Source organism: Bactrocera oleae, chromosome 2, assembly GCF_042242935.1.
Source record: "Bactrocera oleae isolate idBacOlea1 chromosome 2, idBacOlea1, whole genome shotgun sequence".
Lineage (NCBI taxonomy): Eukaryota > Metazoa > Arthropoda > Insecta > Diptera > Tephritidae > Bactrocera > Bactrocera oleae.
Genome location: NC_091536.1, coordinates 11,457,017 through 11,484,309, shown reverse-complemented (window position 1 = coordinate 11,484,309; position 27,293 = coordinate 11,457,017). Strand labels below are relative to the sequence as shown.

General features: G+C 33.5%; 5 protein-coding genes and 1 long non-coding RNA gene across 11 annotated transcripts; 2 read left to right on the top strand and 4 right to left on the bottom strand.

Moving 5' to 3' along the window:
• Positions 1-2,066: 2,066 nt before the first annotated feature.
• On the bottom strand, positions 2,067-10,328 carry LOC106619957 (zinc finger protein 432). 3 transcript variants are annotated; one of them, XM_014238314.3, is made up of 3 exons: positions 8,682-10,328; positions 2,770-3,490; positions 2,067-2,700 (listed from the first exon to the last, which is right to left on the bottom strand). In XM_014238314.3, the coding sequence occupies exons 1-3, from the start codon at positions 9,262-9,264 to the stop codon at positions 2,484-2,486; spliced, it is 1,521 nt and encodes a 506-aa protein (XP_014093789.2). In that variant the 5' UTR covers positions 9,265-10,328; the 3' UTR covers positions 2,067-2,483. The 3 variants fall into 3 exon arrangements, with proteins under 3 accessions (XP_014093789.2, XP_014093786.1, XP_014093788.3); XM_014238311.3 differs by lacking the exons at positions 2,067-2,700; positions 2,770-3,490 and adding exons at positions 4,440-4,991; positions 5,050-5,851; XM_014238313.3 differs by lacking the exons at positions 2,067-2,700; positions 2,770-3,490 and adding exons at positions 6,502-6,785; positions 6,860-7,706.
• A 114-nt stretch (positions 10,329-10,442) lies between these two features.
• LOC106619958 (S-adenosylmethionine mitochondrial carrier protein homolog) lies at positions 10,443-12,645 on the bottom strand. The gene is made up of 4 exons (XM_036373029.2): positions 12,372-12,645; positions 12,040-12,306; positions 11,548-11,966; positions 10,443-10,759 (listed from the first exon to the last, which is right to left on the bottom strand). The coding sequence occupies exons 1-4, from the start codon at positions 12,438-12,440 to the stop codon at positions 10,633-10,635; spliced, it is 882 nt and encodes a 293-aa protein (XP_036228922.2). The 5' UTR covers positions 12,441-12,645; the 3' UTR covers positions 10,443-10,632.
• A 1,088-nt stretch (positions 12,646-13,733) lies between these two features.
• kra (basic leucine zipper and W2 domain-containing protein kra) lies at positions 13,734-21,541 on the bottom strand. Of its 2 annotated transcripts, XM_014238309.3 has the most exons (11): positions 21,375-21,538; positions 20,186-20,423; positions 19,502-19,573; positions 19,260-19,436; positions 19,090-19,190; positions 18,457-18,595; positions 17,987-18,152; positions 16,150-16,393; positions 15,813-16,032; positions 15,611-15,733; positions 13,734-15,337 (listed from the first exon to the last, which is right to left on the bottom strand). In XM_014238309.3, the coding sequence occupies exons 3-11, from the start codon at positions 19,560-19,562 to the stop codon at positions 15,291-15,293; spliced, it is 1,278 nt and encodes a 425-aa protein (XP_014093784.1). In that variant the 5' UTR covers positions 19,563-19,573; positions 20,186-20,423; positions 21,375-21,538; the 3' UTR covers positions 13,734-15,290. The 2 variants fall into 2 exon arrangements, with proteins under 2 accessions (XP_014093784.1, XP_014093783.1); XM_014238308.3 differs by lacking the exon at positions 20,186-20,423 and having other exon boundaries at positions 21,375-21,541.
• A 362-nt stretch (positions 21,542-21,903) lies between these two features.
• Positions 21,904-22,625, top strand: mRpS18A (mitochondrial ribosomal protein S18A). The gene is made up of 2 exons (XM_014238302.3): positions 21,904-22,089; positions 22,181-22,625. Exons 1-2 carry the CDS (start codon positions 21,984-21,986, stop codon positions 22,549-22,551), a joined length of 477 nt encoding a protein of 158 aa, XP_014093777.1. The 5' UTR covers positions 21,904-21,983; the 3' UTR covers positions 22,552-22,625.
• A 231-nt stretch (positions 22,626-22,856) lies between these two features.
• On the top strand, positions 22,857-26,544 carry LOC118682923 (uncharacterized). 3 transcript variants are annotated; one of them, XR_011396202.1, is made up of 4 exons: positions 22,857-23,486; positions 25,914-26,025; positions 26,105-26,243; positions 26,328-26,544. It is a non-coding gene; the product is annotated as an uncharacterized lncRNA (long non-coding RNA). The 3 variants fall into 3 exon arrangements; XR_011396199.1 differs by having other exon boundaries at positions 25,914-26,243; XR_011396200.1 differs by lacking the exon at positions 22,857-23,486 and adding an exon at positions 25,708-25,799 and having other exon boundaries at positions 25,914-26,243.
• On the bottom strand, positions 24,134-25,711 carry pch2 (pachytene checkpoint 2 protein). The gene is made up of 4 exons (XM_014238301.3): positions 25,556-25,711; positions 25,320-25,503; positions 25,059-25,265; positions 24,134-24,978 (listed from the first exon to the last, which is right to left on the bottom strand). Exons 1-4 carry the CDS (start codon positions 25,615-25,617, stop codon positions 24,157-24,159), a joined length of 1,275 nt encoding a protein of 424 aa, XP_014093776.1. The 5' UTR covers positions 25,618-25,711; the 3' UTR covers positions 24,134-24,156.
• Positions 26,545-27,293: the final 749 nt, after the last annotated feature.

The following is a 27,293-nucleotide window of genomic DNA, read 5'->3' as shown; positions in this document are numbered from 1 at the left end:
TCTTGTAGATCCGTACATTGGAAGCTGTGGAAGATAGCCAGCACACGGCAGTACGTAATCTGCCTTTTAACGATTAAACTTGAGCAAACTTCTGCTGAAAAAATATCAATGTTAAGTGTTCTTTGAAGACATTGTAGGGGCCTTCAATTTCATTTTTGCTAAACGTACAAACCGTTCGTCGTCCATCATTCACACTCCATATGCCTTTTTTTTTTGATGCCGTGTATTGTTTTTTTTATATTATTAAAACGAAATCCTTTAAGACCTATACGACTTAATACCCAAGTGTTGTTGAAGTTATCTTCTGTTTGAAGATTGTCACACTACTATCGATAACTGTGCGATTGGGTCATTCTTTTAAATTGGGAAATAATAGGCTGTTTTTACTCCGTTAAATATCTCTCTTTCCATTTAATCTGGCCCCCGTTCTGTAACAAGATCCAGTATAGTGCGAATCCGTATAATTCTCTAAATAATGTTGTTATTTTACAGCTGTAATAGAAGATATATGAGGGGCTTGGGGCAGGGACACACTGAAATTACATTCCTTACAATCTAGGGCTGCAGTCAACTTTTTCACGGATGAATCAAAGTTATAAGATACAATGAGATTAGAAGGATAGATAGACAGATTACCAGATCACTGAACTCTCTTTAAAGCGGAGGTGGTTGACAACAAAGTAGCAGTACATGTATTGTTTCGAAGTTCCGCTTCCTTCCGAGTGATGTCTATTTACTCCGATAACCGAGCGGCTATACTGGCTTTGAGCTCGTTGATTGTGCGCTCCAAACTAGCCAAAGAGTGCATGACCTAATTAGCAATAGCTTCTAGCTCCATATTAGACTTGTATGGGTGCCAGGTCACAACGGTATCGCCATAAACTACAAAGCCGATGAGCTTGCTAGTGAGGACAAACTTTTCCCAATTTCATCAGATTGGAACCGAGTAAGTTTTCCGATGTCTTTTTGCTGGTCTTGCGCTGATCAACAACCAGAACTTGTGCCACTGCAAGATCCTTTTGGCCCAGAGTGAACCTTAAAAGGTCTTTCGAACTACTGGCTCTTAGCATAGTCAATCTTGCCGCAATTGTAGGTGTTCTAACTGGACACTATCCAATAGTTTCGCTCGCTGTGGTGGAATCATCTTCCTACTTTCTCTTCTATTGTTCGGTTAACGAAGTTGTTATGATTCATATTAACCGCCTTAATACATTTATGTTAGGCTCAAACCATTTTGTCGATCTATAACGATCTGGTAATCCGCTGTTGGAAATTCATGGTTAACACAAAGGACGAATACCTGTCCAAATGAGATCCATTGATTTTGGATCAAGTATACGACCTAACTTAGTCCCCCTTTTCAAAGACAAAATTACAAAACGATTGTGACACGTTTACAATCAACCAAAGGACGGAAACCATTAACAACTTGATTATTGTAAAGTCAATTACATATTAAACGATATGTTCGACATGATAGTCGAGTCTATGAAATCGGAGCGGGTGCGGATTTCAATCCGCAATCCTCAATATTATTTAGGGAATGTTTTCTGCCACTATAACAACAACAAAAACAGAAAGTCTAGAACAACAGCCCTTTCCCACGACAGTCGGGTCTACGTCAACGGAATTTTTATCCGTCCAAGGGCTGTTACCGGCTCAAAAATAATGGGGGGTTAAAGCAAGATTTTTATTGTTGTTGTAGCGGTTATCTAATCCCCGCTTGGGTGGTAAGGTTTAAATTGGTTGCTATCGAAGTCTTCAGAAGGGAGGGCCAGAAAACGTGCTGTTGCGACGGGGTCGAACCATAGTGAAAGAGGTATAAAATGAGTGAGATTCATTGGACATGCAAAGAGGAGGTTGTATGTTGCCAACAACGTTTCCTTGTCTTTTAACCATGAGCTGTCGGCGAGCGATTTGAGGATATCTTTGCGGCTATGTATTTTGATAAGTACCGTGGGCATGGTCATTTATTTTGGTATATGGCGACTAGGGGAAGTGCTGAACTAACTTTATCCGTTATTAGCATCAAACCTTATTATTTTAGGTTAAAAATACCCACTTAATTTTATTAACACAAAGTTATAGACCGATTTAATTCATATTTCATATTTTATTAGTTTGTAAATTTATGTCTACATGTTCGTATAATATATATTAAACTATACATAACTTTCTTACTTAAATCACTTCAAAATAATACTTGAAACATTTTTACTTATTTTAATATGCGCTTCTCATTGATGCTTTTGAGAATCTACAACAAATGTATGGCGATCGTTGAGTTTTAACTCGACTGAAACATAGAATATATAATTGGTTTTCCATTCCAAAGCCTCGCTGAATAGTTGTTTTTGAAGTCATTGTGGATGTTGAAACATACCCGCTTTATAGACCTACATAGTATTTATAAATACATAATAATATCGTATTTCCTGGTATATTTCCATCAGCAGTGCTTAGTTCTATGTTATCAATACGTTTTAACATGCATCTTCATTTACAACATCCACAAAATATTCATTCACACAGCAGCTGTCTAAGCTACCCTCCGTTGCTTCGGAGTTTTCGCCAACGCTTTGTGACGCTTCTAATTTAACAAATGAGTGGCGTGTGCGAAAACTTTTGAACTTGCGCATTGATTCCAGTTCCTCAATGGACATGACAACCTCATGTTTCAGTTTCAGGTGAACTTTAAGCCTGCAAATGAAAGTAAGCAATTGGAAAAAATTTCAAAATCAATAAATATTTTGATTCAGCAATATTTACTTTGACTTTTGCGGATAACCACGATCGCAATAGGCGCACCGGAATGGCATACTCGTATGCGAGAAACTATGATTCCGTAATGATATAGTGTTTTTGAAGACTTTGCGACATCCCTCTATCGGACAAATATACCTCAAATTATTATGCATAACTTGCAGATGCGACGTTAGATGACCCTTTTGTGCAAATCGTCGTTCGCAATGTGCGCATTCGTAGGGAAAATCGCGTGTGTGATAGCGCATATGTATCTGCAGCGTTTGTGGTATGGCAAATGTTTTCTGACACAGCGTACATTCCAATGGCTGGTAGTCATCGGGTGAGCAATGCGTCTGCTTGTAGTGCAGCTCGCAGGCTTGACGTGATAAATAGATGCGATCGCAACTCTCAAAGGGACAATTGAAACGTGGCCGATCCGGTTCGTGCATGCGTCGATGCCATAACATTTTACTGCGACTCGGGAATGACTTTTGGCAATAATCGCAGCAGACGCGACTGCTTCGTTGTGGCAGTATTATTTCCATTGGCAGTTTCGATGTTTCTTCGGGTGATTGCGATGTGTTGAGCGGGTCATTAATTGTAATCTTACTAGTGTATTCTTTTAGTGAAATTGAGGCTTCGGACATATCTATTTTCGTTGTCAGTTCGGTAAAGCAGTTGGTTGTGTCAACGAATGTGTTGGAAGTTGTTATGACTTCCTCAGGGTAAACATATTCCATTTGAGCTAAAATATTCAAATACAAAAAAAAATGTATTTTGTTTAGTCAATATTAACAGTAAATAATTTAAGAAGTTAATAAAGCACGTAGAAGTTACATAATTACACTGTTTCAATAAAATTATAATTTATTAAAATATTTGCTTGAGTTTCTATATATCCTAAATGGAACTAGTGCCCTTTATAGATACCTCGAGAGCGCAAATCAGTCTATTTATCGGCTGCAATATTAACTGAACGATCAAATTCAAGTTCTTGTATGGAATCTTTTGCATTTGTGAAGGATTTTATAGCATCGGTGCAACTAAAGTTAACGTTTTCTCTTCTTTTGTTTGCTTTATTTTGTTAAAGTTGTTATATCTACATCTTTGATACTTTGTTGTTTTTATGTATAGAGCAATACACATACATTGTAGATAAGCTGTTAGCATACTATACTCCTATCCTGTACAAACAGGGGTGATTTCAATGGAAACATCCCAACAGAAACTACGCGCTGAGCAGCTTGCATTGATTTTTAGATCGGTAAGTATAATTAGTTCAAATTCGAACATTAGTAATACCTAAATAAAACACAATCCTGGTGCTAAGGGTGCTACTATTAGAACTTACCCGGTAATGTGATATGAAAATATTAATTGCATAAAGAGATTCCAATGTTAGTATTATGACGCTAAAACATAACTAAACTCTCCTTATCTATCTAAACTCGATCAGCATCTATTTCCAACAACAGAACAAAAAGCAGGAGTTGGTAAATACAACTACAGTCCCATCGAAGTTAGAGAGTAGTTAGAATAGAAGAATTCTATCGAAGTAGTTAACAAAAAGTAATATATTTGACTTTTTTTTTTGATATTGTTATTATTATTAATATATTTGTATTTTTATAAATTGGGAAACAATAAATATTAAACACAAGTAAAATATTGAAATACAATTGATACTTAGAAAATAAATTTGTCTATTTTTGGATAAATTCTAATTGCAAAAGGTAAATAATGTATCACTGTTTCAGTATAATATGCTATATATGTATATGTACATATATAGGCATTACTACGTATGCATACATACTTTTCAATAGCCAGATTTTATATAAAATAATAGTGCAATCTCCATTATATAAAACAAAACTAATATTAATTGGTAAAAATTAAATATTAAGTTACATTTCAGCTTTTAAGTTTATTTCGCAACTTTGTTTTTTTGCGTGCGTCTCGTGCACTATTTTCAATATTTTAAAAACAATATAAATTTTAGCTTATTCTCGTTTATTAATTATTTTTATCACCAGAAACTAAAAAGTGGAAAACTGAATTTCAGCCTTCAGTAGTCTTCCAGGTCGGCCTCATCAAGCACTTCACCCAGTTCGTTGGGCACAGGCTCAGGCGTCAATGCTGGCTGCAATTTTGCCTTCAATTTAATCTCTTTGGCCACCAGCATGCAATCCAGCTCGTCCAACGTATGCTCTATGCCGTGTATTCTGCTTATGTGCCAGCGAAGCCTTAAACAAAATCATAATATCAATTGTCTAATGTCCAACATATTATAACGCCACTCACCTGCCCTTGGTAGGAAAATCTTGCTGACAGTAGTCACAGCGATAGGGCAACTGATCGACATGCGTGTAAGCATGGTTTTTAAGCGCATGCGCCGTTTGAAACATTTTACCACAATTTTCTTCTTCACAGATGAAACGTTGGCCCTCATGTTTCGTTTTCACATGATTGTTAAGATGTTGCGCCATCATAAATGGTTTGGCGCAGATATGACACACAAATGGGTAGACTTTTTTATGAAAACGTAAATGTATATGATAGTTTGCACGACCGATACATGTCTTTTCGCAAAATTCACACTTGAAGAGGGGATAAGACTGACAACTAACACGCTGTTGATGACGCTCCAATTGTTGTTTGGTTGCAAACTCTTTGCCACACTCCGCACATTTATTGGGTGGTTTATTAAAACGATGCTTGCGATGTCGATGTGATGCTAAAAGTGAACGTGAGGGACTTTTATGATCACAATATTCGCATTGAAACGGTGGACCACCAGGTATGAGGGGCGCTCGGCCTCGTCTGCCGGATGCACTCTTGGATTTTGTTGAGGTCTTCTTATCTTGGCGGATCGGTTCACACTTTACGTCTTTGGAGGATCCGGGATTTTCAAAGAGATATTCTTCTAAATTAATATCATCGGCATCAGATGGTGGTGCCAAGGTCATGAGGACGGGTGGAATGTCTGTTTTTGCTGCTGTTAAGTAATGTCCCGATACTGATTCATCGGTGGACATATCTGTCGGAAATTGTATGGAATCCTCTTCAAGCTTTATTACAGCAGTGCGTTGATCCTTTTCATTGTCTAGAAATTGTTTTATAAAGTGCATATTAACATGTTAGTAGATTGTTTGAATAAACTTATTGGAATTAAACAATTGCAACCAAATAAGTATTAAATGGTAGTCTGGAAAGCTTAATACAAAATTTCAGTTAAATACAATTTTTGAAATTAGTTACGATGGAAAATGGCTGTTTACAAAAAACAATATAGAAATATATATTTTTATGATTAAATTTTGTGGTAAAAAACAATTTTATGATTAAAGAAAAAATATTTTATGATTAAAAAAAAATATTTTATAATTACAAAAAAAAATATTCTACATTTCATGATTTTTATGGTAAAAAAAATATATATTTTTATGATTCAAATAATCATTTTTTTAAAGCGGTTGTAAAGCAATATATACACATTTATTGCAAACATGTCTGACAAGAAAAATCTATATTAAATGCTTACACTAGCAATCCTTCAATTTAATCCCATCACAATTATAATAATTTTAATCAAACCATATTTCATTGTTTAGTAGCGGTTTATGTGTATATGTACATATATGTGTATGTACCATATAATAAAATGCACGTTTTGGCTACGAAACAACGACTTAAAAATTTATTTTGAAAATAAATTCAATTCTCCAAGATAAATAAATTGTATAGTCTACCAAATTAACTTATTTCAATTGAATAATTTTATTCGAATATTTTTTGTTTCACCAACAAATTTTGAACATCTTTGAAGTTGAAATATTTCTAAAAAGTTATTTAATATTAAGTTTACAAATTTAGTTAATAAGTCTTAAAAATATTTATTTTACTTTTCATTTATTACAACTAATTATGAAATCTTAACTAAATTCAATTTCGAACGCATCACATAAAATTTACGCATTTCCTCCATTTGTTCAAGAGTCACCTCGATACCATGTTTTTGCCGTATGTGTACTTTTAATCTATAATCAAATAAAAGAAAACAAAGTTGGTAAAAACTTTTTTTTTTTTTTTTTTTTTTTTTTTTTAAACTTACTTTGCCTTTGCCGGATAGCCACGCTTGCAATGTACGCATTCGAATGGCATTGATGAATGCGAATACTCGTGATTACGTAGCGAAGCAGAAGATGTGAAATATTTACCACAGCCAGGATGTTCACAGGAGAAACGCACACTCATGTGTTTCACATTCTTATGGGTGTTCAAATGACACATTTGTGCAAACTTCTGTCCACATATATCACAAACATACGGAAAATCACCGGTATGGTAACGCATATGCACTTCAAGTAACTTGTTTATAACGAAAACTTTATCACAAATTGGACATTTAAGTCCGGTTCTGTTGTGGAAAGAGCGCACATGTACGTCCTTAGCCTGTTTTGTGGCATATAAACGACCACACTCTTCGCACGCGTATTTCGGACGATCCAGTTCATGTGAACGACGATGTGTTAACATACGAGAACGGTTTTTAAAAACTTTTTGACAATAGTCACAGGTAAATTTACCGCTGAAACGACGTCGTGGTTGAATGTCGCCTTTTTTCGAAATCACTACATCGTTCACAACTGTTTTGGTTGCTGTTACAGTTCTTTTATCGTTTTGGAAATACTTCTCAGTGCTTTGTGTAATATTTGTTTCACAATTTGTTAAGTCGTCAGCGCTTTCAGCACTACTATATTGAAATTTTAAATTATTATCGGCATTATTTTTAAGATTGCCTTTTCTTTTAGTTTGTGGTTTTTTGTGGCTTATTATGGATACATCTTGGTTTTTAAGCAGTGGCTTGACTAACGTTTCAGTACTACTTTCAGTACTTAAATTCACCTTTTGTATCATATACTCTTCGTCATTGATATTTATTTGTACTGTTTCCGCATCTGTTTGTCAAATGAATTATACAAATTAATTGATAATTTCTATTAAAATAAAAAAATTGATTTAACTTTAAAATTTTAATTGATCTATTTTGAAATTCATTCAATAAACAATTGAGGAAACATTACAAATACTTTCGAATTAAAATTTTAAAGTTTTTTTTGCAGATAAGCACATAGATAATACATACAACATATATTTAAATATAAAAATTCTAAAACGTCACTTTATACAAATAATTCAAATAATGTAATTTCTAATACATAAATACATCTTTCAGTAACATTAATTTAAGTGTGCAGAAATGTTAAAATAAACCACTTAATTTACTACCTACAAAAAAAAAAGAAATGAAAAAACCTCAACTTGGGTTGCACCGAAGCTACATTGCCCTTTAAAAATACAAAATATTCCATACAAGAACTTGATTTGATCAGTTATATGGCAGCTATATACTATACTAGTCCGATCTCAACACTTTCTTTGGGGATTGTACCATTGCCTTGGACAGTAATCCATGCTCGCTCCCACTAAACCGGAGCGGACCGGGATTTTTATCTAGCCAAGGACTGTCTACTCAATAGAATTCTGATTTGAACAATTTTTCGGATATTTTCGTGAAGATATCTTGTCAAATAAAAAAGTTTTTCATACAAAAACTTTTTTTTGATCGGTCTGTTTGCATGGCAGATTTTTGCTATAGCGGTTTCAACAAATGTGCAGCCCCGTGAAGTTAAAAAGACGTGTAAAATTTCTGATCGATATCTAAAAATCTGAGTGCCTCGTTAGCGTATATACAGACAGACGGACATAGCTAAATCGACTCAGCTCGTCATGTTGATCATTCATACATATGTATATTTTGTCGAGTCTCCGACGTTTTATTCTGAATGTTAAAAACGTCGTGACAGACCTAATATAACTTGTTCAGGGTATAATATATAAATATGCTTGAATACATAACGACAACAACATACCATCATTCATTAGCTCATCAACCGTTTGATATTCTTCCATTTCTATGTGCTCTTCCAGCACTTCGTATTCTATATGCCCATCCAAATGCTCCACATTTTCCTCTTCCGTAGTGACAATTTCATTTTCAATTGACTCATTTTCTAATTGTATTGGGACTGGTAGTTGTGTGTCATCACTTGTTTTGTGAACCACTTCTTCAATAACAATATGTTGCGGTGCCTCATCTTTTGTTAATGATGTATCCAATGTTTCTGCATCAGTAATGTGTGATTTTTGAAATTGCTTTAAAAACTTTTTGGACTCTTGCACTTTTTTGTGAAAATCATATGCCACCTGCAATTCTAAGCCACAAGATTTACATAGCTGATGTGGTGCATTAATGCCACCAGAGTGCAAATCAATTTGCGTACATATGATAAAGCAATCATAATAGCTGAGCTGTTCCTCTTCATCATAAATTAATTGTAAGTCCAGTAATTGAGACTCCTCCGGAACTTGTAGACATAGACGACAGTAGTCTGATAAATCCACATAGTCCAACGACGTTATGGACGAAGAAATTGCCACTTCGTCGGATTGCATATCCTCTGATAGCAATATACGACCTATATTTTCTATTTATACGTGCTGTTTCTCGTATATAAATTAAATATTATTATTTTCTTTCAAGAAAACACTACAGAAATAATTTAAGCACTCGTTCAGTCATAGATAATGACAGATTTCCAATCATTGGCGTGCTTAATTTGGCGTTGCTATACTGTGGGCGTTGCCATATCACAAATGTTTTTCTTTCGAAAGCAACCATGCGTTGATTGGTGCAGCAGTTGTCATTCAGTTTATGTAAATAAATAAATAGCAAGTGTATTTCGATTGCTGATGCATTCAATATACAAATTCTTTTCATAATTTAACATAATTAACTCTTGCAAACGTAAAAACATTTGAAATGATTCAATCCGCCACATCATATGCGACAACTAAGTACGCAGAGCAAGAAAATAAACATTTCACTTTGCAACAACCAACACCTGCATTAGCAGTAGCAATAACAACAATAAGAACAAGCAAAATTATAGATGCAACTCCAACGGATACGGATATTGAACAAGATAATAGTAAACATTTCATTTTAATACCTTTTGCAGTTCTTTTGTTAATAGTAGCATTATCAGCACTGGTAAGAAAATTAATTATGGCTATGCATGTGTCTACACTAAATATATTGTATATTGTACATCGATTTTTACTTATGTATACTTTTGCTATTATGCTCAGGTATTTTTAATTGGACGGAATCGACGGCGCCTCGCACAGACTTACTGTCGTCGAAGGAGTGAATATAGGTACAAATTCGAAGATGATTCCAATTCGCAACTGGAACGTGGGTACAGTTATGACTTCGACGATCCAAGTGAATGCTTGCTGAGAGGAAAACTGCAAATCGATAATGTGTGTGATATATAAAAAAGAATAAATCGGCTGAAGTATTTAAAGAAAACTAGTATGAATGAATCTACACAAAAATATCTTCCATTCTCACCGTTACGACAGCACACTACGAAATGGAATTTGCACTTAAGTATATGCCAGAGAGTTTGACGACCTAAAGCGTTCATGTTTCTAACTTCTCTTTAATGCACGCAACGTTCTTTTATCGCTCATTAACACAATGGCGCATATACATATTCATACAAAGCTGTGAAATTGCATTTTTTAACTTCTAAATACGCTAATTCAAATGACATTATTAAAGCATGAATGTTGAAAATAGTCGATGTATTATCTTGTCTTAATAATTCACCAGCAAACTACAAAGTTACTAAAAATAAATATTTAATAATATACATGTATTGTCTTAGGAATAATCAAATGTTGTCTTTGACTTTATATAATATAATATGTATGTATATATTTTTCGAGTATATATAGTTTAGCTGAATTTAAATGCTACACATTTACTTTATCCGATGCAGCATTACCACCTAATATCCTTAAAGTGAGATCGTAGAACCCAAAAAAGAATGCACCGCCTAATGTGATCCAGAGTACACGTGGGGTAAAACCTGCAAAGATTCTGCAAAAGCAAGTTAACGCGTAAATGAGAAAAATAACTTTTATAATAAAAAAGAAAAAACAAAAAAATCATTAGCTACGGACAGCCCTTCACAAATACAAAAGATTCCAAAAAACCACCCCTGCAGACGCCTGCTTGCAGCGGAGCAGCCTCCTAGGAACATCAAGAGGTCCTTCCTTGACTACGTCGACGACATCAGACAGCACGTCGACCAGACTTCGGACGCAACTAACTTCAGACAAGCACTGACCGCCATTCACAGTGGAGCCATTAACACCTTCACCGACTCCCTTTCAGTGAATGGCGTAATACGAGTCAAACCACCACCCATTGCAGACACAGAGCTCGAGTTGCCTCGCGAATCTAGAGTGACCCTCGCGCAACTTCGTTCTGGATACTGTAGCAGGTTAAACTCCTACCTATCCAGAATAGACCCCGACATACTAAACACATGTCCTGCATGCAATGAGTCTCCGCATGACACTAACCACCTCTTTGCATGCCCTACAAACCCCACTCATCTAACACCCCTTTCCCTATGGTCCGACCCCGTCGAAACAGCTCGTTTCCTGGGCCTTCCGTTAGATGACCTCGACGACAACGAATCTAGAATTTATCACCCAAACGGGGATTAGATAATCGTTATAACAACAACAACAACAACAAAAGATTCCATATAAGAACTTGATTTTGATTTGATTATATGTAAGTGATATCAGTGAAAAATATATAAATATAATATATCAATTTAAATTTATGAATACATATATTCGTTTGTTTATGCTTACCCCGAAAAACCTCTTTCTCTATAAACCGTTGTCAGCACAGTACGGGCATTTAACTTTTTCGTTGCAGTACCTTGCTCCGCAAGCATGATACGCGTTTTGGCTACATCAAGTGGTGTAGTTAAGCCAGCTGCAATGCCTCCTGCAACAGCACCACACAAGGCGACAGTGAAAGGCGTTGATTCTATACCAGTGACGTCGGTCCAATGTAGTTTAAAGTATTCCCAAAGCGGAAATTGTATTAAACTAAATGGTATTTCACGCATCACTGTTGTGCCATAGCCGCGATACAGACCACGACGTAAGCCCTCCATTTTGTAGGCGCGCCATAGTATTTGCAGAGCAGTTGTTCTTTGTGTATTGCCAATCGTTTGTCGTCGTTGTTTGGCGATTTCTACGGGTACACGAATAAGACATGCTAGCTGAAATGTAAATAATTCGTATGTACATATGCGAATTTATAATTTCCATAACCATTCACAATCTTCAACTTACAATTTCTGCACACGAAGCGGACACCATATGTATATATGGAGAATTAAATGCACCAGTAGTTTGGCCTAAATATCGCTTGAAGCTGTCATAACTGCAAAAGAATAGTGCTGCAGTTGGTGCGCTACCAGCAGCAGCGGGTGCTAATCCTTTATAAATACCACGAAAACCACCGGCACGTATGAAACCCAATTCGCTCTGCAAACGTGTTTTTATTGTATCGATGGGGAAGAGTGCAATGTCCACAACAACACCGGCAACTCCACCTGCCTTCAAGGGGGAAAAACAAAACAAATTTATTGTTAAGTTGTATATTCAAAATGATTTTGCTTTACCACAAGTGAGGGAAGAAAAGAGTATTGTGTGTGATTTTGTGGCGCAGCACTACTCCCGTTCACTTCCATAATTTACTTGCGTTTCGAAAAGTTTCAGATGATTTATTTGAAATGCTATTTTAGTTATAGCATTCCTTACCACGGTAATGGAAGATTGTTTATTCAAAAAAACTGTTGGATTTCGGTTCGGTTTGCAGCCTCTTGCGGCTGTTGTAACACCTCCATTTATCAGATGGTTATCAGCTGCTGGCATATCAGTACAGGGTGTATATGTTGCACATGTGTTTTAAGCTTAAAAATGTGTATAAAATATATATGCATATTTATTTTTGGTGGCAACGTTTAACATTCTCGCAACAAGTAGATTATGATTTCCGGACTAATGTTATCCGTCCGACGGTGCCAGAAAACGATAATTTGGTGTAAAAATTGAGATTTATTAAGAAAACTTGGTACTGTTAACTGTTTTAGAAAAACGTTAAAAGATTTAAATTTCCCCGTAAAGATGACAATTAGGTATGCATATTGGTCATTATTAAAATTTGACAATGGTAATGAACTACTCGAACAACTTCCAACCAATTTGGCCTAAACATTCCCTTTATATACCTATACAACTTTTAATTCTATTAGATTATTTTACTGCAGCGGTAATGTAATCCCCGCTTGGATGGTAAGGTTCTAGGTGGTAGTCATCAAAGTCGACTAACGGCTCAGGAAACGTGCTGTTTCGACGGGGTCTGGCCATAGTAGGATTTATTGGACATGCAGAGAAATGGTTAGTCTTGCGATGATTCCTTGCATGTAGGACATATATTTGGTATGTCGCGGTGAATTCTGGGTTCTTTAAGTCCGGACACGCTCACATAAAAATCGTCGAAAATATTGGTCAATCTGAATAATAGTAGAATGTAATTAGCTTAGGATACTATCTACCTCTACGTCTTTTACCACCGATATTAAAAACATTTTTCATTGGATTGTCATTATTCATCCTTGATAATGTCAATGGCGCGGTACTGCTCGTCGTTTTTCAGGATAAAATTCCGCGTACGTTTCGGTTACTTAAATCCGGCTGTCATGAAAACAGTGTTCAAACTGATTAATAGTTCCGAAATTTTAAATATCTTCAAAATTAATTATTTACTATTAATGACGACAGGCTAGTTGCCTATGACCAGCAGCTAGTTCGATGCTTGTTGCAAATTTTAGTATACGGTTCCGGCAGTACACTACATAACTGCTGAATTGATATGTATGAAACAATGTGCGACAGCCTATTAATAGGTAGGTAGGTATTCCCATATAGCATACACTAAAATTAAATCAATCTACAATTAGCAGAAAGTAACACAAGCCATATGCATTTTCGCCTTTCACACCGTTTTATTATTTATTTGTAATATGTATGATATTTTTTATTTTAGGATAAAACACATTATTCTCCGGTTTTAATGATATATTAATTAATATTTAATTTCACCTGTTGCTAAACATTCAGTTTTTTCTTCTTTTGTTCGATTTTCACTTATGTATGTATGTGTATAGCATTACATTATATATATACGTATATTTTACAACTTTTCTTTCTATTTATTTTTTGCTTTCATGATTCTTGCCCTAAATTTGGCAACTTGATGGCCTTTGTTATTTTAATATCTCGGCTAGGTGTTTTGGCTGGTCGAGCACTGTTGCATGCACGTACACATACGAAAAAAAAAATTATAATAAATATTATAATACAACAAAAATAATAATAAACAAAAAAAATGAAAAAATAAAAAATTATAAAAAAAAAAAATATAAAAAATTATAAAAAAAAAAAATATAAAAAATTATAAAAAAAAAATATAAAAAATTATAAAAAAAAAAATATAAAAAATTATAAAAAAAAATATAAAAAGTTATAAAAAATAAATATAAAAAATTATAAAAAAAAATATAAAAAATTATAAAAAAAAAATATAAAAAATAAATATAAAAATGATATATGTGTAAAATAATAATAAAAAATAAAACCTAACTTGTTAACTTTCATGGGGCCTGTTGTTTTACACTATTTTTCCTACACATTTGGCAATTAAGTTCAACTGTACATAAAAGTAAAAAAAAAAAGTACGCACGCACAAACAAATACATACGACTGCAAATATGCACGCATTTGATGTGCGTCCAAAACACTTGCTTTTCAAAAAACACAATTTAAAACATCTCATTTAACATTCTTTATGGCGTACTTTTTAGTTTCTTTGATTGCTAAACCTCGGAATTGCCACAACGGGCATTTAGAATTGCATATTTTATTTGTTGACTGGTGTTTTCATTCAATTGCTCATGTTACGTTTCTATTTCAGGGTCAGAGTTTCAAATATTATTATTGGATCTCAACATTACATAGAAAGGCTCAAGTAAATATTGCAGTAGGTTGCTATCTCAATATGGTTAGCGGTATACACTAAGAATATTCTGTTTATATAACTTTTATATAGAAATGGTTTTGTGTTTTTTTCTTGAATGTATAATATGGTATATTTTAATTGCTTATTTTCATTTTTTGTATGTTCCAAACATAATTGTGTAAACATTTTTACTATGGTGTGAGAAATATGATCGATTTTATATTATGTTATGTAGGTATGTATATATATATATATATATATATATTTGATGTTAAATGTGTAGAATATATATAATGAATTCATTTTGTTATCTGCCCAGTACTGATATCATTGTCGCTAACGTACGTAGTTGTTTTAATAGCAGGAGACTTGGTGGATGTGGTTGCGGCTTTGCATTGCTTCTTTACTTTTCCATCTTCGACTTAACTAGTATTATTATAAGAATAAACCATGCAACAATATGAGATTTTGTTTTTGTATTCTATGCCCCTAACCAATCTAAAATGCCATCATCATTATGTTATTCACCATTACTTTGTGCCTTTTGTTCATCTTCGGATTCAGATTCTGTTGAAATATATAAGATAATATATTGATATATTATTGACAAACAATAAGTTTGTAAAATTTGTCAAAACTAATTTTGTAAAAGTCTTCATTGGCCTAATGAATCTATATTTTGCCAGGCAAACGCAGATTTCAAGGCAAGCAAAAACTTTCAATACTTGCTATAGCATTTTTTTTAAATAGATGAATGTTTGATTGCACAGTCAGTACACTCATTTTCGGCAATGCAATTTTTATATTGACAATTTTTTTATTTTTCTAATGTTTACTAACCTTCTTCTGCGGATTGCAGCCATTCGACAAACTTGCGCATTTGTTCGAGGAAATGCATCTTTCCTTTGCTGGAGTGAGCATCTTTGTACCATCGGAGTATGCTCTCCTCTGATAATACTTCAGCTATAAGAAAGGAAAAAAAAAATCGATATTTTTATCAATATAAATTTCATATAAATTAAAACAAAAAATTGCCACTTACTTTTGTAGAATAGTAATATGATCTTTTGGAAGGCTTTCATGAAGTTCATGTTTTCATAACAGAATTCCTGTACCTTCAATATCAAAGCCAACTCAGAGCGATCGGTCGAGGCAAAAGCCTGCAACAATGGACAATAGGCTTTCAGGTGGCGCACTGCTTGATCGGTGACCAACTCTTCCTTCTTGTTCCATTCACCGAGCGACATTATAGTCGACCAAATCTGCAATATACAATGCAAACATTTCATAATAGCATATACAACTTAAAAATTCCAAAAAAAAATAAAATAAAATAACCGATGTTGACGTGTTGTTTTTTTTTTTTTGTTTGTACTTACAATGATTATAATCTCGTGATCAGGAATGTTATTACGCAGTGCGAATTCTTTAATATCGGCTGTGATTTCTGAATGTGCCTTCTCGTCATGTATATCATCGATTAGCGTTTGCTGCAGTTCACGCTTGGCCTCTTGACTGGCCTGAGCTTTGTGTAATTTTATAATTTCAGTTAGTTCTTTTTCAAGAAAAACTTGTTTTAAATATTCTTCAGTACGTTTGTTTGGTGGGAAAAAGTCCATTAGTCTGGAAGAAAGAATGGAAAATAATTAAATAATTGCATACAAAATCAATAAAACAAAATATACTCTGTTTAGAATCTAGACGATATTTACATTTATAACTAAAAATTTTGCTAGTTTTTGCATTTGTTGCACTTAATTAGTAAAATTAATAGAGTATTTCAATTTCAACCTGAAATTTTCCATTATATAACACTTTATTGAGTTTTAATGCCTGTAAGAGTAATTATTGGCCAATTTTTCTATATATTTTTTTTAGAAGTTTGGACACCCAAATTACTTTTTTTTGCTCTTGCACGCTTAAACCATGTTTTTGACGTATATGTAGTCAAAACATTTCTCAAAGGTGCGTATTATATGATATTTAAGTATAAAACGGTAAAAATTGGCTGATTTAAAAATTGTTGCAAATTAAATTGAAACACGAGCACGCGTGTGGCGTTATCGCGAATTTAATTAAATTTACATTTTTCTCTTGGAAAGTTAATTAATAAAATTAATAGAGTATATTAATTTCAACCTGAAACTTTCCATTATATAACACTTTATTGAGTTTTGTTGCGTGTAAGAGTAATTATTGGCCAATTTTTCTACATTTTTTTTGGAAGTTTGGACACCTAAATTACTTTTTTATTGCTCTTGCACGCTTAAACCATGTTTTTGACGTATATGTAGTCAAAACATTTCTCAAAGTTGCATATTATATGATATTTAAGTATAAAACGGTAAAAATTGGCTGATTTAAAAATTGTTGCAAATTAAATTGAAACACGAGCACGCATATGGCGTTATCGCAAATTTAATTAAATTTACATTTTGTTCTTGGAAAGTGAATTAATAAAATTAATAGAGTATATTAATTTCAACCTGAAACTTTCCACACTCTCTTCTAGCAGCAGTTTGTTGATTGTTATAGTTATAGCTTGTCGAAGTAATTATTGGCCAATTTTTCTATTGTATAAAAGAAGTTTGGACACCCAATTATTTACACATTAATCTTGCAAACTTGTACATTGAAATTGACATAACGAAGTTTTACTCCGAATCAAACACATTGTCAAAGCGTGCGGATCTGTATATGTATTAGCGTGTAGTAAGAGAACACTTTTGTAATCAACAGCAATGTTAAAATGATTATTGGCCAATTTTTCTATCGCAAAAAAAGAAGTTTGGACACCCAATCGTTTTGATTTGCTCTTGCATACTTGTACAATAAAATTGATATAACGACCCTTTTTTAGATCGAATCAAAGTCATTCTCAAAGTCTGCGGCGGCTACTTATAAAGTGTATATACATATATATGAAATAATTATTACGTTTCGTTTTGTAAAAGCGATTATTGGCCAATTTTTCTATGAAATCAAGAAGTTTGGACACCCAATTGCTTTATTTTGCTCTTGCACACTTTTACAATGAAAATATGTTGAGTTCATGAGATTCATTGTGCAAAAAAGTGTGCGTATGCGAGCTAAAAATTGTGTGCTAACAAATGCATGTGTTTTATTATATGCTGTACGATGGATTTAAAATTATCATTTCAAAATTTGTTGGTCTAAACGATAAGTGATTATAAAAATATATTGCAATTTACTTACTTGCTTTCAAGTCCACCCTTTTTGAGAGCTTGAACCAGATGTGCAATGCCCTTCTCTTGTTTGAAAGCGACAAATACCTCGATAAGGAAGTCGAGTGCAATGCCATCTTTAATCAAATGCTCATTGTTCAATACCAACAGCACAGTCGGGGGCACAGAACCATTAACTGCAATATAACAGAATATAAAAAATTTAACAATTTTAATAATATAAAAAATACTTAAATAAAATAAAAAAAAGGAATATATTAAATAATGAGAATAATTTTTCCGCTGTTATTGGGTTTGTGTCTTTTGCATTTGGGATTAATTCAAAAGTCAGTACGCCAAAAATATTTACTATTCCAACTATTTAATAGCTCTCGCATTGGGTAAAAACTGCTTAAACCAAATTTGGATAGTTGGAATGCAATATAAATGTAGAGGAAACTGTAAAAACAAAAACAAAACAAAAAAAAAAACGGTACTAACCTAACCAGAGCGCTGTCATACGCGCAAGTTTGGTACGTTCACTCGGTGTAAAACCTTTAATGAAGACTAACACCTTCTTCATTTCCTCTTCGAACATCTTCTCCAAGAACCGATATCGGCGCATGAGCTTGACGAATACCTGCAACAACACAGGAAGTAAATATTAGTACGAGAAAAAATTCCGAGGATACAATATTTGAAACTAAATTAGCAATTGTCGCAACATAAGAAATCTTCGATTTGCACTTTTGTGACGCATTCCAAAGACAAGTAAAAATGTTACGTTTATTATCGCATACATTCGACACCTTCCGCCGCAACATGGAGCAGTCAAATAATTGCCAGTCGGCGGATGGCTCTAATTGTATGCAAAGTTTCATACGGATATAACATTAATTTATTAAAACAAAAGAAAAACAATATTGTCGCAACATAAGAAATCTTCGATTTGCACTTTTGTGAAGCTTATCAAAGACAAGTAAAAATGTTACGTTTATTATCGCATACATTCGACACCTTCCGCCGCAACATGGAGCAATCAAATAATTGCCAGTCGGCGAATGGCTCTAATTGTATGCAAAGTAATGTATATTTTTCGTTTTTACAAAAACTCGCAAAATCATATTGTGTTACCTGCTCATGGTTGCGCATCGTCTCAATGTCTTCGTTTGCTTCGAATATGCAATAACTTGTGCGGGGCTTCTCGCCATCCTGAGAGATTGATCCTCCCGGAACTGAAAATAGTGCAAGAAGAATAAGTCAGTATACGGATAGGTTTTTAATTAACAAACAAGATGACACACCTAAGAGACCACCGGCAATTAATATATCAAATAGTACTTCGCCGTAGCGACGATAATCAAGTTTGTTTCCAGCGATGTCTAGATATTTAAAGATTTGTTCCAAGTCACCTTCAGTTTTTTCGAGACCAGCAATGACCGCATCACGGAATCCCGTTGGGTCATATTTCTCTCTTTCATCTACGTAAGCGAAATAAAAGCATAAGTTGAAAAATAAGAACTAAAAATTTTCGATTTTGTCTTACCTCTTTTTCTGGTCTTGATGCGCTGACCTGATAGTACTGGTCTTTCAATTTTTTGACTCATACAATAAATTGCTGCAAAAAATATAAAACCAATGCAACAATTAAGCACAAAGAATGTATGTTTCTATTATTTTACAATATAAATAGTTCTAGTTATTAAACTGTATACATTTTTTATATGAAAAACTAGATTTTATTTACTATTGCCTTATTAAACATTTGACCTCGACACTGTTTTTAGTTCATAATTACTCGACTCCACATGGTCAAACGAGAGTATCATATGTCAAATGAATTGTGAAAGCGTTAGTAAATATACATATATTTATTACATATCAAACTATAGCAAGTTATTTTTTTTTTAAATATATTTGGTCATACTACAAAATGTGTTTAGATTCCTGACAGTTGCAAGTGCATCTAACCTCACTTTCTAATGAGTATTCATTCCGATCACTTTGTGCTAGTTTCTTTTGTACAAAACGTGTATTAAATTAGTCCAAGATCGCTAATTAATGTGGAATCTTAAACTAACTGAAATCACAATCATATTGTGTTACCTGCTCAGATTTGTGCAAAACATATAAATTTAATTATTTGTTGTAAAATATTTAAATAAATACAGATTTTGGTACAACAGCTTAATAGTTTCTGCTAGAAGCAAGTATTTTTTATTAAACTTACAGGTTTCAACTGCAGAAAAAAAAAACGAATGCCTTCTCGACGAACTTCCGCTTACTATTTGACCTCACGCAATTACCAGCAAATTATTTCCTTTGTTCGTTTTAGAAACTTGTAGAAATCTCAATTCAGCGGATTCATTCACTAATCAACTTCAAAGGTCTTCTACTTATTGTTACCTCCTTTTTCTTTCCTTTTCTTCTCGTCAATTCTTCTTTATGTCCGTCTCTTTATTAACTCACTGAAATTGACACGCACGCACGCAATATTTCTTTATATTTTCTAGTATTTAATTTAATATTCCTATTTTACTTTTATCACAATGAGTTAATTTCGTTAACCATTACAAATAATAAATATAAATTAAAAACTAAAAGTAGATATTTTAATATAAAAAAATTTTAAATAACTTTAATATGGCGAAACGTGCGCCGAAAAAGTAAAAAAAAAAAAATATAAAAAAATCACACGTCTATCACCGAACGGTATTAACGAAGTGAATGCAGCGAAAAGACGAAGATAACACAAAGGCAGCAACAGGACTGACATTTAGCAGCGTTGCCATAGCAATTTATTTAGTTAAAGGAAACCGAAAATAACTTCTTTTTTTCTATTATTTCTTGAAAAATGATCTCTAAACAATATGTGTATGTTCAATCACTTTCTTAGTACACTAACACTTGAAATTCCGATCACACTATAAAAAGAATTCTCACATAAAATTTAACTTTCTCCTTCAATTCTATGGCAGCTTTTACCGTTTTCGAAAATGTACCGATTGCCATCGTGCATCGCCGCCATTTTCGCTTCGGTATTACAGCGTTGCAGTATGTATATATATATATATATTGGTTTGTGTGGGTAGCGAAACGTGGTGACATTTTGCGCCAGCTTGTCTACAGTCCATTTTCTACCTGACCACAACGACCTAATTTAAAAACTTTTACACAAAATATTACTAATAACCAATGACTTAACCTCTTATATGGGTTTAAATGAATAATTATGATATTATATGAGTATCTCTAATACTACACTAATCGTCCATCTTGAATGAATCAGTTCGCTCCTTATCACTAGTTGAGTAATTTTATAAAAAATATTTCTGCTTTCAATTACATTATTTCAACAATCTTATATACGCCTACATTATTATTATTATTTACAAACTTTTACTTGAATATATACTTACGATTAAAACAAAAAAAAATTTAGCTCGGCCGAGAAAATGTATTAAAACTTTGCCTGGATTATTAACACACACCACTACTTTGGTTTAATGCAGAACGGGAAGTAAAAATTCACGAAAAAATTTTTAACGTTTTAGTTATTCGACTGCGTACGGGAAGAGACGATTATAAAACTTGGTGCAAATGGCTTCAAGTGACAGTTGTGTGACTGAAATAACAGTATGCTAATATTGGCGCTGGTAAATCGTTTTAGGGTGTGTTCCATAAACACAAAAGGATTGCCAAGCCAAAAATTGCTATATCACATATTACTAACATGGAAATTTCAACATAAAAAACTACACATACATTTTAATATAAAATCGTAAATGTGTATATCAATTAACAAAATATATTCTAATGTTTACCTTTGAGACTAGGTGATTTTAAATGTAAAAGCATTAAGTTTAAAAAAATTGTACAATAAATATCATATATAGCTTAAGCTTATTTGTAGCAACCTCATAAATGTATTGTGAATAGTTTCTTTATTGTGAATAGTATAATACTGTAGACAATTTCTTTCCCGATCATATGTTTTTGTAAAAAAAATTAAATTGATAAATTTATATATGAAAATGTCTAATTTATTACGTTGTCTCGCCCAAACTATATGCCGGAATACCGTACAAATTAATCGAAGTATAACAACTTCTTCCACTGTTTTGGTTAAAGAAAGTTAGTATGGAAATTACAAATTTGTCGATTACCGCTCTGCTATTGTTTCATAACCTTACAAGGTATTACTAAACAACTAAATTATTTGCAGTTTATGAAAAAGTGGAAAAGAATGCACTTGTCCTGGAAGCTGCGCAAGTTCCCTCGCCACGTGCTGATCGTATGCTGAACGAAGCATGCGGCACGCGTTTCTGTCCGGAATGCACATTAGGTTTAGATATCAAACATACGGATGTGTTGATTTTGTCACAATACGTACGCTCTGATGGCTGTATGTTACCACGGCGTATTACAGGATTATGCCATAGGCAACAGAAACGTATCGGTACATTGGTAACTATGGCTCAAAAGGCCGGTTTGATGCCCAATTTAGCACCGGCATGGAGTAAAAAGGATCCAAAGAAACGTTTTGGTTGGAGGAAGTTTAATAAATATTACCTTGAAGAGACGATAAGATACTGAAATCGAGTCTAAATGAAAGTATAATGTGATTGATTGCATATTTACATAATATAAAATTTGTTAAACGAAAATAATGGTTTTATTTCGGATTTGAACATAAAATATGATCTTACGTGCAATGCATACTTATGAATATATTATATGTAATGCTACGAAATTCTTCAGATTAGTTTGCAAGTTTTCGTATGATACGACGAAACACCTATATTGTATTAAGAAGGAAATGATTTTATTATTGGTTTAATAATTTTTAAATTATTCTTAATTATTTCTTGAAATAAAATTACGCTTTAATTTTTCACGATTCCTGTTATGATTTCTCTTACGTCGTTTAACAACTTCCAGCATAACCGTTCTTTGTACAATATGTTATTATGTAGTTCCATAAATATAATATTATTAAGAGAGGAAGAGTGCTAATTTCATTATCAACATATCGCTCTTTATCAACATATTTATTACATTCGTTTCCGTCGTTTAATGACATGCACTTGAATTTTACAGTTATTTTCCGTCCTTTCTTTCCCACCATTTCCTTCCAAAAATATTTTCTCTTTTAGTTTCCTCTTTCCTTTTCCGTGTGCGCGCAACCAGAAACATCTGCTCGGTAAAAATTAGTATAAAATAAGCATTTTAAATTTTAATTAAAAGTTTAAAACCTTTAAATTACAATTCAGTGCGTAAAATATACTCGTCCATGCAAAAATATATATGCATACAAACATTGTTAACTTATAAAAAATAAATTGGTACTTTTCTTTGAACGAATATTAGATGGCGTCTTTCGAATGACATTACAAAATTTGCCCCGTCGTTTGTCGAAAAACGTTACGATTTCTGGTTTCCAATTTTCACAGTGACAAAGAACTAATATTAACATTGTCACTCTGCGCCCGGCTTTTCTGTTTAATTGCAACCAACTTGGTCAAACATATGTAAGTAAATTGGTCTTTGAGTATTTATACGTTTATATACATACATATATACCTATATATGCTGAACCGAAAGCGTTGAGGCTTGTTGTATTGACTTTATAAAGAAGCTGGTTGCTTGGTAATTTTTAAGGTTAAGTGAAAAATTATTTATGCAATAATTTAATATTATACAAACAAATAATAATAGTGGCGTAACCATCATAATTTTCAAAAATATAAAATATACACAAATAAATAAAACCCCTTACATAATAAGAAAATGTTCTTAAGTTGTTGCTATAAGTCGTCAATTGCGGATATATAATTTCGGTTTTTTTTTACTATAGTGCAATCGTTATAACATATATGAAAGTGATTAATATATAATATTACAAATTCCTCTTCAAACAAAAGTTGTTTCCTACTAAATGCCTCTGACAGCTTTAAAAGATAACTAAAATCGCAATTTTTATATTATAATTAAACTCGTTCTTCCAAATTTCAACGCCAACACGAAAAATTCATATAGTGTCACTAATCTTTAAAAAAATAATATATATTACTAAATATTACTTCAAACTTCGTTTCACATATTGTAAAATAAAATTCGGTTTTGAACTCTTTAACAATAATTCTTAAATTTAATATATAACGCAAAAAAAAACATATTTTTTTTTAATAGTTGTATAACTTAAGTTTTTATTTGCTTTTGATCTTCATGATGCTGCTCAAGTGCAGCTAACATCGCATCCAAATAATCACTTAATTCAATCTTTCCATTCATATCAAAATCCGAACTGGCCGTGTGCACGGCATGCGCCAGAAACGGGAGTTTACGCAAGGCGCGTCCGCTTAAACCAATGCTTCGCTTTGCCAACGCCGTTAACAAACCTTCATGCCGATCACTCTCTTTTAGGGATTGTTCATTTATTATTCCAATACGCATCATCTCTGTTAACATGGTTTCGTAAATACATTTTATAGCCGTGACATTTGGCAAACCAATATACTGTTTGATATCAGCACGATCCAAAAAGGCCAAATCTATGGTATCAGCTAAATTTGAAGTTGCTAATATTAAAACATTCGGGTGCTCTTTAATTGCATCCAGCTGTGTTAGCAATGCGTTAACCACACGCATGGCATCCTTTGGCTCCTGCCCAGACATGCAATCACGTGCATATGCCATTGATTCCACCTCATCGATTAGCACACACACCAGATTATGTGGATCCATAACAATTTCGCGTATTTTTGCAAAAAGACGCATTACCAGCTTACCGCTCTCCGAAAACCATTTCGAAAACAAACTGTGACTATTGATTTCAATTAAGTGGGTATGGCGAAAAGTTCGACGTACACGAATAGCTAACTTTTGCGCCAATGCTTTGCATAAGCTAGTCTTGCCAGTTCCGGGTGGACCGTGCAATAGTAGTAAGCGATTGCAGGAAATTATGTGCGGGTTTACGCTGTGCTGAGAGAATATCAGTGCAGAAAGTGCAAACTTTACCAGCTGTAATTTATAAAATAAACATTGTAAAATTGTCAGTCCAGTGACATAAAAAAAAAAACTTAACGTCTAGAGATGCACACCTTTTCTTTCAAACCCTCTTCGTAAATTAAATTCTCCCATAAATGCAGAAAGCTGCTTGATGGTAAAAGCCAATGACTGGATGCAGGTACTGCATCGCCATCGCCACCTTCACCCGATTCAACATCAAAAGTCTCCAACTCCATTACACGCCTTTGAGGGCTGAAGAAATGTAAAATTAAATGTTGCAAATCCGTTTCGGTGAGTAACTGCAAAAACAATCAAATTTGTATCACCTTTTATATATTATAATTTTTTTGTACCTTTCCATTGCGTTTGGCTTCACATTCCACAAGTATGGACTCAACCAATTTCAGATCTACCAGCGTGGAATTGTTCGCAATTATTGTCTCGTCAATTTTTAGTGACTCGCCGAGCGGTACTTTTGCCAATGCAATGTACTCACGTACAGGTGCTTCGAGTAGCTTTTCCAATGCCTCTAGTCGGCTGTGAAAATAACTTGGTTAAAACTTTATAAATTTATTGCTCAATTACCTACTTTTCAGTTGGCTTAAGACATATTTCTATATGTACACTATGTTTTGCACTTAATAAATTCATATTTGACGTTTGAATTCTTTTTTAAATATTTTGCAAGTGCGGCAGAAAATCAAATCGTATACTTGTGCTGCTTCTTGTTCGCAATAAACGAAACATTTTGTTCACAATAGAATTCATAAACTGCAGAGATAGTTGCCATATTAAAGCGTATGAAACAAAATTATAGGAAATAGTATTCTGAGGTATATAATTTCGGTACAGTTTCAAAATTGTTATTGTTATTAATCATGTACTGATATTGATTTATAATTATTTGTTAATCTGAGACATTCACGTTTTCTAATATATAATTCCAGACATTACGACCGTTGTTTATTTATTAACTCTTTTGCAATATATGTATTCCTGCAAGCCACTTATCGGTTAAATCAACGGGTTTTTATCCAACAGCGCTATCAAAGATTTCTGGTAAATTTTCTATGAGTTTCTTCAGGCCCAATTGACAATTCTAACACTCTTCGATACGTCGCCCCTTTCTTATGCGAAGGCCTTATGAGTTATGGTGCACCGTGTTCATGTGTTAGTTTCCGCTCAAATTCTTTCAATGCATTCGAGTTGCGGTAGCCGTGACTTGATGGGATGTTATTATAATCACATTTGTCTTTCCGTAGATCTGATCGGAAACAGTAAGTATTTCATGAAAAATTTTCAGTGCGGAGCATTTGAAATACTTACATTAATAGCATAATTAAAAAATTTTATACCAACAGTGTGCTTCAACGAAATTTCTTTTTACTGCTATTGTTATAGCGACAGAAAACTCGACCCAAATAATTATGGAAAACGCTGCGAGTTGATATTTCTTTGCTGGATATAAATCTGGGTTCATGCCAGTTAAATAGAACCGATTGTCCTATATAGAGAAAACATCAAATTTATTAAATAAAAAATTCGGATCATAAAATCGTATCATAATAAACAGCTAATTGGGGCGATTAATGACAGTTTGAGAACTTCGGTAACACAGTAAACTCCAGTAGAATGAAATACTATATTTTGACATTAATACTCATAACCGTTCTCATAGCCTTGTTGTTGTTGTTGCAGCGGCAGAACGCATTGTCCAAATAATTTTGTGAAATGCTAACGATTTGACAATCCTTTAACGGCTAAAAATCCGGGTCCGTTTTGGATACGTCCACCCGAGTGTCGTGCGAACGGCTCACATATTTCATAATTGATGGCCATCATCAGTTATCAAAATTAATCGAGCTGACTTTCTGTTGCCGTCTTCTCAATGAATGTTCACAAAAGTATTAAAAATATTTGTTACTTGTTTTAAGTCGAAGGCATTAGCCTTGTGACATACAGCTACATTTTCCACATATCAACCGCTTTTCCGCGCTTTAAAAACAAAATAATAATAATCACCTAAAGCTGTTGAGTGGCAACGCAAAATGTTAAATTGAATCAACAAAATGCTATTTCGTTTCTGTTTATTTTTTTTTCTGCTTTAAGCTGATTGCGTTTTCGCCACTTCATTGGACCACCTCCATAGTGTGGATTTTATAGCTTGGACTTCCGGCTATTTTTCGCTTTAACGTTGAAAGAAAAATCGAAAACAACAACAACAGCAAATACCAAACTTGCAAAATCTACTCCTACTTTATGCTTGTACACATACACACCCACAGGCATGTGAACAAATTCGCCTCGAAAGCGTTCTTACCCCGTTT

Bases quoted from the DNA above. Each gene is read 5' to 3' on its own strand.
- LOC106619957 (XM_014238311.3), bottom strand. From the start codon at position 9,264: ATGCAATCCGACGAAGTGGCAATTTCTTCGTCCATAACGTCGTTGGAC. The intron at 5,852-8,681 runs GTATGTTGTTGT...AACAATTTCTAG, and splicing joins TGATGAGCTAATGAATGATG to ACAATGAAAAGGATCAACGC. The intron at 4,992-5,049 runs GTGAGTGGCGTT...ATTTTGTTTAAG, and splicing joins GATTTTCCTACCAAGGGCAG to GCTTCGCTGGCACATAAGCA.
- LOC106619958 (XM_036373029.2), bottom strand. From the start codon at position 12,440: ATGGAAGTGAACGGGAGTAGTGCTGCGCCACAAAATCACACACAATAC. The intron at 12,307-12,371 runs GTAAAGCAAAAT...TCCCCCTTGAAG, and splicing joins CTTTTCTTCCCTCACTTGTG to GCAGGTGGAGTTGCCGGTGT. The intron at 10,760-11,547 runs GTAAGCATAAAC...TTGCTTTTGCAG, and splicing joins AGAGAAAGAGGTTTTTCGGG to AATCTTTGCAGGTTTTACCC.
- kra (XM_014238308.3), bottom strand. From the start codon at position 19,562: ATGAGTCAAAAAATTGAAAGACCAGTACTATCAGGTCAGCGCATCAAG. The intron at 18,596-19,089 runs GTAACACAATAT...GTGTTGTTGCAG, and splicing joins CGATGCGCAACCATGAGCAG to GTATTCGTCAAGCTCATGCG. The intron at 18,153-18,456 runs GTTAGTACCGTT...GTTATATTGCAG, and splicing joins TATGACAGCGCTCTGGTTAG to TTAATGGTTCTGTGCCCCCG.
- mRpS18A (XM_014238302.3), top strand. From the start codon at position 21,984: ATGAAAATGTCTAATTTATTACGTTGTCTCGCCCAAACTATATGCCGG. The intron at 22,090-22,180 runs GTTAGTATGGAA...AATTATTTGCAG, and splicing joins CACTGTTTTGGTTAAAGAAA to TTTATGAAAAAGTGGAAAAG.
- pch2 (XM_014238301.3), bottom strand. From the start codon at position 25,617: ATGAATTTATTAAGTGCAAAACATAGTGTACATATAGAAATATGTCTT. The intron at 25,266-25,319 runs GTACAAAAAAAT...TTGTTTTTGCAG, and splicing joins AAGCCAAACGCAATGGAAAG to TTACTCACCGAAACGGATTT. The intron at 24,979-25,058 runs GTGTGCATCTCT...TATAAATTACAG, and splicing joins AAGAGGGTTTGAAAGAAAAG to CTGGTAAAGTTTGCACTTTC.